Source organism: Typopeltis vanoorti, chromosome 11 (genome assembly GCF_054136105.1).
Source record: "Typopeltis vanoorti isolate ZY-2024b chromosome 11, IOZ_Tvanoo_1.0, whole genome shotgun sequence".
Classification (NCBI taxonomy): Eukaryota; Metazoa; Arthropoda; class Arachnida; order Uropygi; family Thelyphonidae; genus Typopeltis; species Typopeltis vanoorti.
Window position 1 is genome coordinate 70,072,338 of NC_143559.1, and position 12,909 is coordinate 70,085,246.

General features: G+C 34.4%; 1 protein-coding gene across 4 annotated transcripts in view; it reads right to left on the reverse strand.

Moving 5' to 3' along the window:
- The window catches only part of LOC150101705 (apoptosis-stimulating of p53 protein 2-like), a 209,309-nt gene that overhangs the window by 120,825 nt on the left and 75,575 nt on the right, over positions 1–12,909 (reverse strand). Inside the window, exon 1 of one of the 4 annotated variants that reach the window (XM_090400043.1) lies at positions 7,606–7,716. The exons of the other annotated variants lie outside the window; for them this stretch is intronic. Coding sequence (XP_090256169.1) covers positions 7,606–7,608 — 3 coding nt within the window. The 5' untranslated portion in view covers positions 7,609–7,716. Of the gene's footprint in view, positions 1–7,605; positions 7,717–12,909 lie in introns of those variants that run through there. 4 annotated transcript variants of the gene reach the window in all.

Sequence of the window (12,909 nt, forward strand, 5' to 3'; positions counted from 1 at the left end):
AAAAACAAAATAAAATCTTTTACAAATTTAACTTGAAAATTTTAACTTTAACTTAACTTCGATGTCATTGAAGAATTTATGTACGGTAAGGTTACTTTTCAGAGATGGAAAGAAGTTTCGAGCTCAAGACATGCTTTTCAACAAACTCAATGCAAAATAGCACAGAATACAAGCATATCGCACACTACCTATGACAGAGCACCTGCAATGATTTGCCAATACATGATACCTGTGATCCTCACTGGCCCGCTCGGACAGCGTTTCTCCAACAATTTCTAAGCCCAAGGACAAGTCAAATGCCTAAAACAATTCTATGGACCACTAAGTTATGTAATTTTTTTAAAAACGTATGTGGGGATTACCAACATTTGGGAAAAACTGTGCCATTTATAACATAATATATCTAAAAGCATGTTTTGAATATATATGGAAACATAATTAACTTGGAAGTAAACGAGTAAAAGTGTATCATCATCGAACAAAGTTTTAATTTTTATTAAACAAATAAATAATATGATATAATTATTTACTATTTACTTTTAATGAGATGGATGAGCTTCTCGGCATTGCAGAGTTGCTGGCTATCTGGCTCAATATTGGTTAACTTCAGTCAAAGATCGGCACACACACACTAAGACGAATTCTGTATTTTGTTTTTATTTGAAGGAGCGATGAAAATCCTTTCTTGCAAAGACAGGTTGTAGAAATCTGCATGACGATTTTTGATGCTTCTTCGGATAATTCGGGAAATTCACTTCTCAGTGAAGGCGAGATCCAGAATTGAGCCAAACCGCAATCACGGAATTGCATTTTAAGCCCCTGTCACTCGAAAGCTCAATTATCTGTTCTTTTTTCGATAACGAAAGGTCATTCTCGTGACTGCAAGCCTGAAATGGATCGTGAACCCACAGAAATTTCTTATAAAAGTTATTCGGAAAATATGTTTCCAAATTCTGTTTCAGAGTTTTGAGGTGGACACAAAAGCTTTCCCAGTGGTTAAATTCTAAACTAATAAGTTTTGGGACCCTATACAAAATAACCAATTGTATTTACCTTTTGAATACTATCTGGGGAAGCTTCAAACCTCCCCATCCCTTTCATCACACGTTAGTAATCAGGTTACCGTCGATATTGATTTATATATGCATTCAAAACTGCAAAGAATTGTTGAATAATAACACAATAATGTAGGCATAATTACCGTAAAGGAAGAAAAGTCACAAAACAGAAACATGTTCCTACAAAATAACCAATTGTATTTACCTTTGAATGAGATCCACTGGTCGAGTGTCCAGCAAGTCAGCAAATCTTTCCTTTCATTCAGCGTATTAATATTATCACATTGCAACTGATGGGAATTCTGTGTTTCTGTGGATTCGTTACAGACCTCTTTCTCTTCAGAAACTACACACAAACTGTCATTACAAACTCGTTTTGTATTATCACTGTCATCCGAGCTATTTTTCCATTTAAAGACGGTACCAATGTACTTATCCATAATTGAAATACCGTACTTACTCGAATATAACTCGCCCTCGCATATAACTCGTACACCTGATTTTACTTTTCAAAAAAATAAATTAAAAAGTTTTGCATATACCTCACAAATGAAAAATAGCTGAAACATGTTCAGAGCAGGGGGATAGTAATTTGCTCCCATGGTAAACACGCCCTCCCCCAATAGTCACTATATTGCAGAGGCAAGAAAAACAAGTACTTTCATTGTCAGTGAATAAGGTACCAGCAGTCTGTGTAATATATTTCTCAACAAATAGTGCAATTAGAGACAACTGGGATAAAAACGACACTAATTAATGAATCATATGTCCTTTCATACAGAAACTATGCTATTTAGACTCAAGCAAAACCACATGTTGCACGGCAAACACAGTATCTAACTAAAAACTATTGTTATTAATTATATGTGTGCGAGTTTGCCTGCCCCAAAGCAGCAATAAAGTTCAACCGAAGGTATTAAAATTCGTAAATGTGTTAAAACTTAGAAATATATCTATAGCGAATGTTGTTATGGCATCACATATGGAATTCGGTTGAAAAGAGTTAGCATTTCAACTCAAATGGCAGCTTGCTTTTACCTTTCAGTCAGCCGATTTCCTAAAAATATATAAATACTGGGGTTAACTCACAACACACTTTGTCCAAGTATTACTTAGCACTTCTGAAGATATATTGAGCCTTGGTTGAAGGGGGGAAACCCTTCAACAATAAATATTAATAAACAACAAGGAATTGGTTGAAATGTGGTCATGTGGACAACACATGTTCACTTCAAATCTGACAAAAAAGCAAGGGAAAATGGAAGCAATAAAACCACATTGTTGTTCACTTAATCCCTCTTTTATTACTCATCATTCTGCCGCTACAAATTAAAATAGTGGCAGAATGTTCATGGAATGAACATTCTGCTGCTATTTTTATTTTATTTTTTAAGTATCCATTTTATTTCAAAAATTTTTACTTATTCAATTTTAATTTGTTTTGTTTGGATAATTAAAATATATAGATTTATTTGGTTAATTTAAGTCTGCCTGTAGACCACCTGTCCCATCATCGGGGACCACAGGTTGAGAAACACTGCTATAGGGTACTTTCATCTTATGCGACTGCTAATTCATAAGTAGTATAGAAACAGAAGACAACACAACATAAATAAAAAAATGAATTTTAATTAGGAAAAGTATGTTGGAAAATTTTTTAGTTATTTTAACTTTTTCTTTAGGGGGGGGGGGCTTGGCCCCCTTACTGGGTGCGCCACTGCCCGGACCCACTCACCGAGCATGGCCGTAAGATACCACAAAGAATAATATGTAAAAACTGCCATTCATGGGGCGTCACATTGAATGTGAAGTTCCAAGCTTTGACTGGAAAACGAATCCGCACAAAAACATTAAGAACCGAGGCTCACAACATGGGTTTCCCTGGTAGGACCACAATATGCAAGCCACACATTACCCAAACCAACATGGAGCATCGTCTTCTGTGATGTAAAGAGCGTGTACAGTGAGACGTGAAATTCAGAGGTGAGAATGTGATAGTATGGTCCTGTTTTTCCTAGTTTGGCATTGGACCTCTGTTTGTGGTGCCAACTTTGTAGCCTTTTCTACGTAACTGGCTATTGTCTCTTTCAATAAGACAGTGCACTTGTCATGGCTGCTGCTGTAAATGCGTGATTTGTGGACACAAACATCACACTTGACTGTTCTCCACAGTCCTGATCTCAATCATACTGAACATCTGTGAATGAACTGGAGCAACGAGTGAGGTCAACGGACGTCCGCCCCATAACAATCCAGGCCCTCATTACATGCCTACTAGAAGAATAGTCCAAAATTCTCAATTAATTGCTATCGTATGCTTATGGAAAATATGTCTCATAGGATTGCTACTGTTATAACAGTGAACGGTCCTACATCTAATTAAGGTGGGTGCCAAGTCTGTTTGCTCCTCACACCATGGTGTCCGTTAACTTTTTTCAAAGCGGTGTGTAAAATGTCAAAACAGAAGTTATAATTCTTGAAATATCTCCCATGAAACTTCAAATTTTGAATTATTTCAAACCAAAATATGTGTAAAACATTTAAAAGAGAATGGGTGGCAACTGTGATGTTTGTGTGTTTGATCATGTTGGTATAATCTGCGATAAAATGTGTTTCTGAACCAGTATTACAGTCGTCAGGCCTGAAAAAAAAAAAATAATAATAATAATAATAATAAATTCTCTTTCCCCACCCCAAGTAGGAGCAGACAGGCTAATGATACTAAGAAAGACAAAAACAAGTACATATGCGACATCATCTGGCCTCCAACCCAGGTAATTTGCACCGACTTCCTTGCCCTCTGTTGGCTACTAAGATTCATAATTAATTTTGAGAAAAAAAAAAACATCGTTTTCCTCATAAATTCCATTTGTATTAACGAAACGATTTGAATTTTTTTTTTTTTTTTACTAATTAAACTTTTTTTTTTTTTTTTTTTTAAGTTCAGAGATGATAATTTCTCCAAATTTTTGAATTTTGAATGAAATTTGGTAATTAAGATCACTTAAAACTGGCCGTTTCAACTGAGCGTTTTAATGGCCAAATTATGCAAAACAAAATTATGTGCACTCAGCACATAAATAAAAAGCAACGTGAGGCTCAATTATTACGATAATGAATGGTATCTGCAGTCATTTCTTCACTTATGTACTCTAAACATATAATGTTTTGGCGAATTTGCCGCTACAAATGGTCCAAATTGACACCAAAAACTGAAATCACTCAATAAAATTTTAACAGTTAACAAGTATCAATGAATTCCATTCCGCTAATGCTGAATAATTACCATCAGTCTGAATCATTTTGCCAAGTTTTGGCAATCAAATTCAATCAAACAATTGAAACCAAAAATGAACCAGGTGGACACATTCTAACTTACACCTTATAAATACGAAAGGTGGCAAGTTCAAATCCCGTGGATATGAATGTCTTTAGATGAAATGAATTTCATCACCCAATGTGAGAAGCACCTACCAGCTGATTGGCGGTCTAAATTAGCTTGAAAAATTCCATTTTTGGTCTAAGAAGCAAGTATTAAGTCTGTAAAAAAATATGAAAAATTAAAACTCATAGCCCGCCTACAGAACCTTTCGTGAAGGAGAGTTATTGCTATATGACATGTCTTCTGACTTCACGGAAAATCTGATGATGATAATAATTTCGAAACATCGTCTTTTAAGACACTGTAAATAATTCCTTTAAAACTTGCTCCACAACTTTCTCAAAGAATCGAAATACCGAATTTCAATAAAACCATTGCCAGAGTCCAGAATAATTTGTACAAACTGACAGCTAAAATAATTAAGCATCTTGTAAAACGTACAGGAAACCGTTTCGCTCAAGGTTCAGTTCTTATGATAATGAATGGGGGTCACTACATAAAGATTTCATGAAACGTATATCTTTTTTAAAATTATTTTTGATTTATTTTATTTTATTTATTTATTTGTGAGTGATTATCTCCAACATGCCAGTAAAGGTTGGTCGATTGGTAGAGTCTCTGCTGCTAATGGCTCACACAAAAAGTTAAGCAAGTTTCAGCGCGGTTAGTAGTTGGAAGGGAATCAATCGTTCAATGCTGTTGGCACACTCTCCCTCGACGAGTCTTAGGACTCCCTGGAGGTGTTACATCATAATAATAATACTTGTTCATCTTTGTGATTTATCGCTAAGATTTCATACAAATTGTATTCCGAGTGTCTTAATCTTAATTTTTCACTTCAATTTTTTCTTTGATTATTCTAATTAATATCAATTGGATACTATGCGAAATAATGCACTATGTGCTTTATTTCGCTATATTAGTCATTTATATAAACACACAAAGCCTCTACCAGTTCGAATCCTGCAAAGAATGCAGTAATTTTTTTTTTCTAAAAACAAATTGAATAAACAAATGAATTTGTTTTCAGAAAACTTTTTCAGGCAGATAGAAAAGGTTTTCCCGATAAGGATTATTTCTTTCTTGAAACAAATAAACCAGTCTAACAGGTCAAAGATAATATAGGGTGGGCCTTAAGTTGTATAAGCATAGGGAGAAATGAATTTTAATAATTAAGTTTTATATCGAATTTTAATAATTAATATTCAGTTTCTTAAAAATTACTTCATCTTCAGTAAGTGTGCATAGTATTTACCACCTCATACATGAGCACTGTTTCGTCTTTTGATAATTTTTCTCCCATTTCTTCCTGGAACAGAGAAAATCAGTACGGATCTTAATTTATGGCCCACCCTACATTATAATTTAGTAAATATTTAGTAATTCCGTAATTTATATATCCCGATGATTCGCGACTTAATGCCTATTCTACACCCTGACTCATCGCGGCTTTAAATGCATCGCCAATAATTCAAAACAGCACAAAAAATAAAATAAATAAAAATGTAAGAACCTCTGTAGTTAGTCCGCAACAACGATGTCCTTCCGTTGGAAGGAGCTGGGTTGGAATATCGTATAGAATTCGAAAGAACTTTTAAGGTTTTACAACTTGATTAGTCGGTTTCATAAGGTAACAAGTAGAGATTCTCCGCCCAGAAAGTCGAACAAACCGGCAAAGAATACATGCAGTTATCGTGCATAGCAAACTATGTAGGATTAAGCTCCCTATTGATAGGGCAATTAAGTCTATCTGCATAGTCATGGTGTTGTAGCCCGACAACTGACAAACAGTGGTAATTACGTTTATAAAATACATAATTTGCAACTGAATATTTTATTTACGATAACAAAGAGTAAAATTTCTAACGGACCATCTTCACCTCAAGTCGGTTAACATATAATACCATCCGTTATTGCTAACACAACGATTCCGGGGATATACTGCAGGTATATTTGTCACCTCGGTTCCTTCTTGATGGGGAGGAGGTGGAGAGGATCCAGAGGCGAGTGACTAAGATGATAGCAGGTCTATGGAATGAACCATATGAGAACAGATTGAAGATTTGTGGGGGGATATGATTGAGACATTCAAATTGCTAAAGGGATTCTATAGGATTAATTCAGAGGATATTTTTGAGATCAGGATTGGTGGGAGAACTAGGGGACACCTATGGAAGCTGGGCAAGAGTGTGGTTAGCAGGGGTGTTAGAGCTGGATTCTTTACTTTTAGAGTGGAATAAGCTGCCAGAGTCTGTTGTGGGTGCTATGACGGTGAGCGAGTTCAAGGCAAGGTATGATAGCTACTGTGAGAATGTCGTATAGTTGTGTGGACATGATGTTTAGGGCCTCCCTTGATGAGTCTAAGGACTCCCTGCAGTCGCCTGAAATAATAATAATAATAATAATATTCATGGTATATTCACAAAATTAGCACATTAAAAAAACACTGTCGTACTTCATCCAATAAGATTCATCACAAATATCTCCCTATTTTCATTGCTAAAAGAGATCTTTATTCAACTTCCATCTTTTACGGCCCATCGATGAGTCTTGATAGACTTTGTGTTTCTTAGGAAGGACCTCCCACGATGAGTCTTTTGACTCCATGGAGGCCTAATAATAATAATTTCTTTAATCGTTGTGCCCATACGGTGTATTGCATAATATTCTCTCTCTCTCACACACAGAAGCAATTATCCCGTAAAGTGAAATCAGCAATATAAAGTACCGTAAAAGTTTGCGACCTTCCCCTCTTCTTTTATTATCATAGCATAAATTATTTGTGCTTCTGCTCTGCAATATATAGAATATTTATTTAAAACTATACAAAACTAAAGTCGAGGTTCAAAATATTGCAAGACGTACATATGCTATTTCGTGATTTTTTTTTTTTTAATACGAAATATGCTCAAAACCAAAAGCGAAAAGACTAGCTGTTGATGATAGTTCTGTTTAAAAGAAGCTGCTACAACATAGTAATAAATACTCCTTACTGAAGATTCAACTCTGACAGAAATACGAATAATGGTAGACAGTGAAGCATGACTAAGTTTACTGAATATGTACCGCTACCTACCTGCGAAACATTAACCATAAACACATCCACATAATAATCAATGAAAATGCCAAAATGTCAAACACTGGTCGCCATATCTACATACTCACCATTTTCTCCACAGAATAAAAACTTGCTCCCTGGTCTTCAGTTTACTTTGTGTTCTCTCTTATTACTCTTACGAGCTTCACCTCGAAGGCGAGGATCACAAGAATAGTTACCGTATCTGGGTCGGGGGTCATGATACCATCAAGTACTCCTTTAGTTTGGGCGTCTAACCGTCACTGCCCTCCCCAGGTCCCGTTTCGTGTGAACTCGGGATACCCTACTGCGGACATGGAGACAAAACGGAAATAATCCAAGGCCGGAGAGGGATATTTTTGGAATGTGTTTCGGGGAGGGGTTACTCTGGTCTCTAGGTAACTGCAGACGTCAAAAACATGTAATTGGGGAGTGTCGTGATTAGTGAATGGGCTCAGTAAGCTTCAGCCCCCCCCCCCCTTTACTTTCCTACACAAGCGTAAACTTCAATGATGAGCAGACGTGAACTCCGTAAACGCTAATTTGAACAGAGGTGGGGGAGGGAACCATATTACATAATCACATGAATATGCGATTCAACCTGCTACCAATTAATACAAAGATGCTATTTCTTCCTAAAAATAAAAACAAGTTGGGGAATTAATTATAATTATTCATTGGAGAGCATTTGAGTATAAGATTACTGATAATGAAATAATCACATAGATTTATGTTAGAACAGAAAGGTGACCTTGATTTTTGGAAGATGATCGACCGAAATAGCTAGGAATATAGTCCTATTTACAAAAGCCCTCTAGAGTTTGCAATGTTTATATACAGAGTTTCTTCGGTTCATAATATATAATTAATAATTAAATAAAAACAGAGAAGAGAGAATGAACATGTTTCAGGTATACAGTCCATAAAGAAAAGCACTTGCTCGCCCTGAAGAGATAACAAAATAATAATAAAACATAAAAAATACCAAATACCAATCTTGAAATTACATCCACAAACTGAGAATAGGTTATAAATATAGGTAAGAAGTGTGCCCCCCTTCTTCCCTGCCCCCCCCCCAAAAAAAAAGGGGAGAGTGCAAGACCCATGCCAAAGTTTAAAGGATCACATAGAAAAATGGTATAAAAACAATTTTAAATACAAGTAATGTTCGCAAAGCTCTCTTTAAATTAAGTATAATTTTATCTTATACAACTACCGTCGTAATTTCTATCATTAGTATATATGAACTTTTTTTTTTTGTTAATATTTGGAACACAATGCAGTATGTTACAGTCTGTCTATCCCTGATGAAAATCATGGTTAACTATAACAACTTTTACAAACCTGTATCAGCCCAACGATATAATACTTGATTCTAAACGTACATACATATAAAAGTACATACAACTTACTGAAATATGGCATGAGGTTTTGCTAATCATAAATTGCAGTGAGCAAAATATAATGCAAAATTCCTAGAAGGAATTCTTTCATGTGAAGCAGGGTACTGGAACTAATGACTATACCGGTTTCTTCTGCATTGTTATAACAGTATTTAAGCTTAAGAGTTTCTTTCTTTCTCTCTCTCTTTTAATATGTGGTTATTATTCCATATTCAGATTTCCCCTAGGTATTTTCAATACACTCACAAAGAAGACATAAAAACAGAGATTTATGCTAGAAATGATGATCTGCCTTTAATGCATTTGGGATGAAGAAAAGTTAGGACAATACCCTAAAATTTATTTAAAAAGCCCATAATTCCTGTTACAGTTAAAGGATTTTTATGAAACTTGAGCAACTTCCAAGAATAGTTTTTGCAATGTAAAACTTGACTCACATTCACTCCATCTGATGCAGTGACCGTTTTCTAGGGCATGCTTAGAAATTCAACTATGGTGGTGTTACAGTGAGTGAGTGAGTGAGTGTGTGTGTGAGTGTGTGTGTGTGTTCTTTCCTTCCAACACCGTGGTAGTCCGACCTGTTGAACAATAAAAATTATAATAAAAAGGCCCTAGTCCCTCGACTTGATTATATATATATATACACTATCTTCCTATGGTATATTAAAAGCACTAACGATGAATTAGAACATCAGAAAATCAGGACAGTTTACAAATTAAGTTTTCGGTTCACTTAAGACAAATATCATCGGGATCCCCTGCTTCCCGGGAGTTTATAGAATTCTCTATCAATGCGCAGCCCAGTATTTTGGATAAACAGACAAAATTACAATAGCTAGGAGGAAGGAAGACACACGATGTTATTTTAGTATCTTGGGATAAAGAGTTTTAGATCATCCGGAAACCCTGCTCAAAAGTTAAACAGGGACCTTTTTCAAGCCACTTCACACCTCCAGTAAGTGGAATGTGGGAATTACGAAAATTATTTATATCATTCTCGTCTGGGACATCCCGGATTGCTTCATCACAGTTTTACAGTGTTGATTTTTATTGTGCAAGTATAATCCGTAAAGAGAAGGCAAATCAATAATTAAATATCCACTTAATAAAATAAAGAAAGAACTTCTTGTGCGCATTAGTTTTACTTAATCTTTTAAGAATATTAAAACTCAAAGATAAACTCCCTAAGTTGCCAATTCAAGAAACTAAAAATGTGCAAAAAAAAATTCTCAAAATTAAATATCGGAAACAGTTAAATATATATTGTGTTTTAAAATTTTGAAATTTCACAAAAAAATTAATTCAAAACGTTTGTTTTTATAATTATTTGCTGATATCTTAGAAATCGATGTACTGATTGAAACATATATTCTGAAATAATATCGGATCTTTCAAGATGAGTTTATTTCTTTAAATATCAGCGTAAACTAATGACCCTCAAATTCAATGCTAAGATTGAAAACACTTTCGTTTTCTGATATGATTTTAATTCAATATTACCATTATACTTCATCAATTGCATATTTTAAATAGGCCCAAACAATATTCCAATCTCTCTCTCACAATGCCAATTTTTCGTTCTTTTAGATTCGTTTGTTGCGGACTTATGTATCACGAGGAGAAATAACAAAATAAATGACATCATTAAAATTTTACACAAACATCCGATCTGTTTAGGAGGTTGTTCACTGCCCTCTATCCCCAACTGTCGAAATATGTGTTTCGAAAGTAGGGCACTGAACCATTCTACATTTTCAGAAACGACTCGGATGACACTAACAGGAAACTTCAAAAGACATGAAATTCAATAATATGCAGCTATCATCCATATATATATACACACACACCCCTTTCATTTTTAATTTTCAATATGTGTGAAATTAAATTATCCTGTTATTGTTTTCTCATTAGTATACATATTTGTCATCGGTATTTTTCCTCGTATAATTTTCGAGGAATATCTTATCAGGTTTCCATTCCAAGGTTAATAACGAGTTTACAACTTCGCATGCAGAATACAAAAAGGTATTCTGTTCCACAAGAAGGAATTTTCCTTCTTACAAAGTTTTTATTTTTATTTTTTATTTTTTTTAAACAAGATGCTGAGTCAGTCGAATCCACAGTAGTATAGTTTTCACCCTAAGGCAAGGATATTCAAACATTTCAGCAGAACACTTTCGAGAGTTCAACAAAATATTTGAATAAAATTCCAATTTTTGTCGTTTTTATGATATATTTTTCTGGAAATATTTTCATAATCAATTTACGGTTCTTAGGCATATTCAAAGTGAAATCAAAATAAAATTAGTTAAATATGATTGGTTTTTGTCCATGCATTACAGGATAATTTTTTTTGTTCCTTAAAATTTAAGTGTTTAACTGCCTCTGAATATGCCACTTTTGAGTTTATTGTAATCCATAATTTTTGATAGTTATTTTTAAATAAAGTACTAAAATTCTAAATATTTTATTTCGTTTTATACCTAAAAATACGGAGTAAAGTTGGCTGCGCGGAATAGGATTCCATAGAAATTGCCTCTAAGACAAACTGGCCTCAGGACAAACACAGAAACAAACTGATTTTCCGTTAATCTAAAAACCGGATGAACAGTTCAAGGCCACAAGTAGGTCGAATCCTTTACTGAGCATGATAAACTTTTCAACCTGCTTTAAAGTATAGGTAGTGCACTTCATTCAGTTTCATTTATCTCACAGCAGTTCAAATACGGAACCAAATTTCTCAATAAATTACCGCAATGAACATCGTAAGCTTAACAGCATTTGTATCTCTAAATGTTCTTTAAAATATCGTGGGAAGTAATTATATTCCATTCACTTTCATAGAGAGAGAGAGAGAGAGAGAGAGAGAGAGAAATTTCGTGCAGAAGTGTTCCAGAGTTCAAAGTCAACAGACCAAATGAAATGCATATCGATGACATCAGTAATTCTTCTCCCCAATTAATTCAATAACTTCATATCTTTCTTTCTTTTTTAATAACAATATGAAAAGTAACATCAGCACAAACTGATCTATGAATAAAAAAATAACTTTGCAACATGGTCAATTCCATGTGAAATCATGAAACTGAAACTTAAATTGAAGCTGCATAATTTTGTATTTAGATGAAAGTGAGTTACCACATCCTGTAGACAGATGGGAGGCTTCTGTTTTGTTTTTTGCCATCTTCTTAATTATAGCAGCCATTTTTTTATTCGGCGAATCCATAGAATTTTTACAGCTTCGAAGGGTTTTGAAATTAATCGCAGCTTTATTTCCAGAGCGTAAAATTTTTAATTTTTTAACTGCAATTTTAATCTTCAAAGTGTATACTTTTTTTTATTTCTTATTTGCATTTTCAAACTATTTTTTCTTTCAAGATGGAATCTGCCTATTTAAGAAATTCCGAGTGCCTTTTTCCCATTTTTGTATTCTACCCTGTAATAAAATAAAAGATTGAATCCACAAGTCGTGTGTGTACGCGCGCTATTTATACAGTACATGTAGTGATATATGTATACTCCGAATCACCTTAATTCAAGCGTTTCATCTATGAACAAAACTACCTCAATCTCTACAAAACATTAAAAACGGCTGGATTTGAAGTCCAAGTTATGTAGGGGACCAAATAAAAATCTTAAATTTTTATTAAAGATACTTTTGATAGGTGGCTATAAAGCAAAATTGGTCCCATTCTGTTATTTTCATCTATTCGGCCCAGAGAGATTTTTAAAAAGAAAGAAAACTCCAATTTTTTTGTTGCATCTTTCAGCCCATAAAACTATTCCATCTAAAGGATAGGGTAACAAAATAATTTGGTTCCGTATCCTAAATTATGCAGCTTCAGCCACTGATGCCTTCTATTTTTATTAATGATCCAACATGGAAAAAAATTCCAATTTTTTAAAATGTTTTTTGTAATCTACGTAGCCTAAATTCCAACTTCAAAGATGGCTCCTTTTCCCCAACTTAGCTGAAAGAGATACTGATAC